The sequence below is a fragment of the Myotis davidii genome, unplaced genomic scaffold (genome assembly GCF_000327345.1).
Source record: "Myotis davidii unplaced genomic scaffold, ASM32734v1 scaffold1915, whole genome shotgun sequence".
Classification (NCBI taxonomy): domain Eukaryota; kingdom Metazoa; phylum Chordata; class Mammalia; order Chiroptera; family Vespertilionidae; genus Myotis; species Myotis davidii.
Window position 1 is genome coordinate 763,519 of NW_006286237.1, and position 1,586 is coordinate 765,104.

Below are 1,586 nucleotides of genomic sequence, written 5' to 3' on the forward strand. Positions count from 1 at the left end.
AGAGAAAGAGCCCTTCCCTCCCCAGACACCGAGCACCCTCCTCCCGACGCCACCAACACTGGGCCCTGCCATCGCTCCAAGCTCAGGAGGCGCTCCCTGCTCTACTGAACAGCAGCGCGTGCAGCACAGACGGGTCCGTGGTGCCTGTTTGGGAACCGAGGGGCTGCCTGCGGCCACTGCCCTTACCTCCAGGAGGGAGTACGGGGAGTTCTCCATCAAGAATGTGTTGGCAGCACATTCCTTCCAGGCCTGGACCTCCGCTACGAGGGACTCCAGCCGTGGCAGGGGGCTCAGGTGCACGGGGATGCAGCGGCCTCGCGTGACCAGCTCCACCAGCGTGTCCAACACGGGCACACGCCCTCCAGCCTGACCGAGAAAAAAGAGAGCAACTCAGAAAAGGGAGAAAGCCCGGGCCACCCAGACGACGGGCCTGCGCAGTGAAGCCCAGCATGGTCCCTGCACGGACTTCCCGTCTCGCTCTCAACAGACACACCGACACCCTCGGGCCGTCTGACCGACCTGCAGGGCCTCCACGTCCTGCAGCCAGTCCCTGGCTCTCTGCACCGAGTCCTTCAGAACCGCCCCGCTGGGCAGGTAGGCGGGGATCTCCTCCATCTCCTTCACGGCCGTGGCCAGGCTGGTCAGTGACTGCCGGGGCCTGGCAGAGAGGAGCAAGCACTGAGCGTCTGCACGTCGCTTCTCATGGGGTTTCCCAGAGAAACGAGACAAAGCACCTCCACGGAAACTCCGTAAACGGCACCACCACCAGGTGCTCAGTTCGTCAGTGTGACGGCCGCCTGAGACGCACGAGCATCTCCGTCACAGCAAAGCACCTCAGTTCCACTTACTCCCCGTTTCCCGCGGGTACAGCCACACGCTTCCACGTGCAGCTTCCTCAGTCGTACTTCGTGCTGAACTACATACGTGTCGATGCACGGTTTCACTAAGAAAGTTACAATCACCCAGGACATCACAATATGCAGACACTTGTAGAACTGTGTGCCTGAAGCCTGTATCATTTTATCAGCCAGCATCCCCCCAGCAGATTCAATTCAAAACCTTTAGAAATCCTCCAGGACGTCAACACGCCGAAAGCACCGCGTGACAGTCCTGTACGCTGCCGACGACCGCCACGTAAGGATCACAAAGAAGGTCTGTGACTTAGATTATCTATTTCTTGTACTTTATGTTGTCGACCAGACAAAGGACCCCGCAGACAGATGGCAGGACGGCGGACAGTTTGCCGGGCCCAGTGCACGCTCAGGACAGACAAGGCGCTCGCGACTCCTGTGCGGCAGCCCCGCGCCCGGCCGGGCCCCTCAGGCCACAGACCCAGCACGAGCTCGGACCTTCCTAAGGCCCCTTGGATATCACTCATGCCCTGAGTGAAACCACAGTCCCACTTATTTGTAAATATTTTCTCTCTCAAAGACGGCATCATGTAGAAAAAGGCTAGAAAAGGCACGTCTGTTTGAACGATTCCTTTCATAATCAGAAAAAAAATTAACCTTCTTTTGTCCAACTTCCAAGCCAGCCCCAGAATCTCCGCGGTTTCTCCCTGCATCCCCATGCACAGCTGCAGCAGC

At 58.5% G+C, this 1,586-nt stretch overlaps 1 protein-coding gene across 1 annotated transcript in view; it reads right to left on the reverse strand.

The window, feature by feature from the left end:
• KDM5B (lysine (K)-specific demethylase 5B) overlaps positions 1 to 1,586 on the reverse strand; it is a 41,576-nt gene that overhangs the window by 5,957 nt on the left and 34,033 nt on the right. The window contains 2 exon segments of the mRNA XM_015559884.1: positions 145 to 366; positions 520 to 658. Of these exon segments, the coding sequence (XP_015415370.1) occupies positions 145 to 366; positions 520 to 658 (361 nt within the window).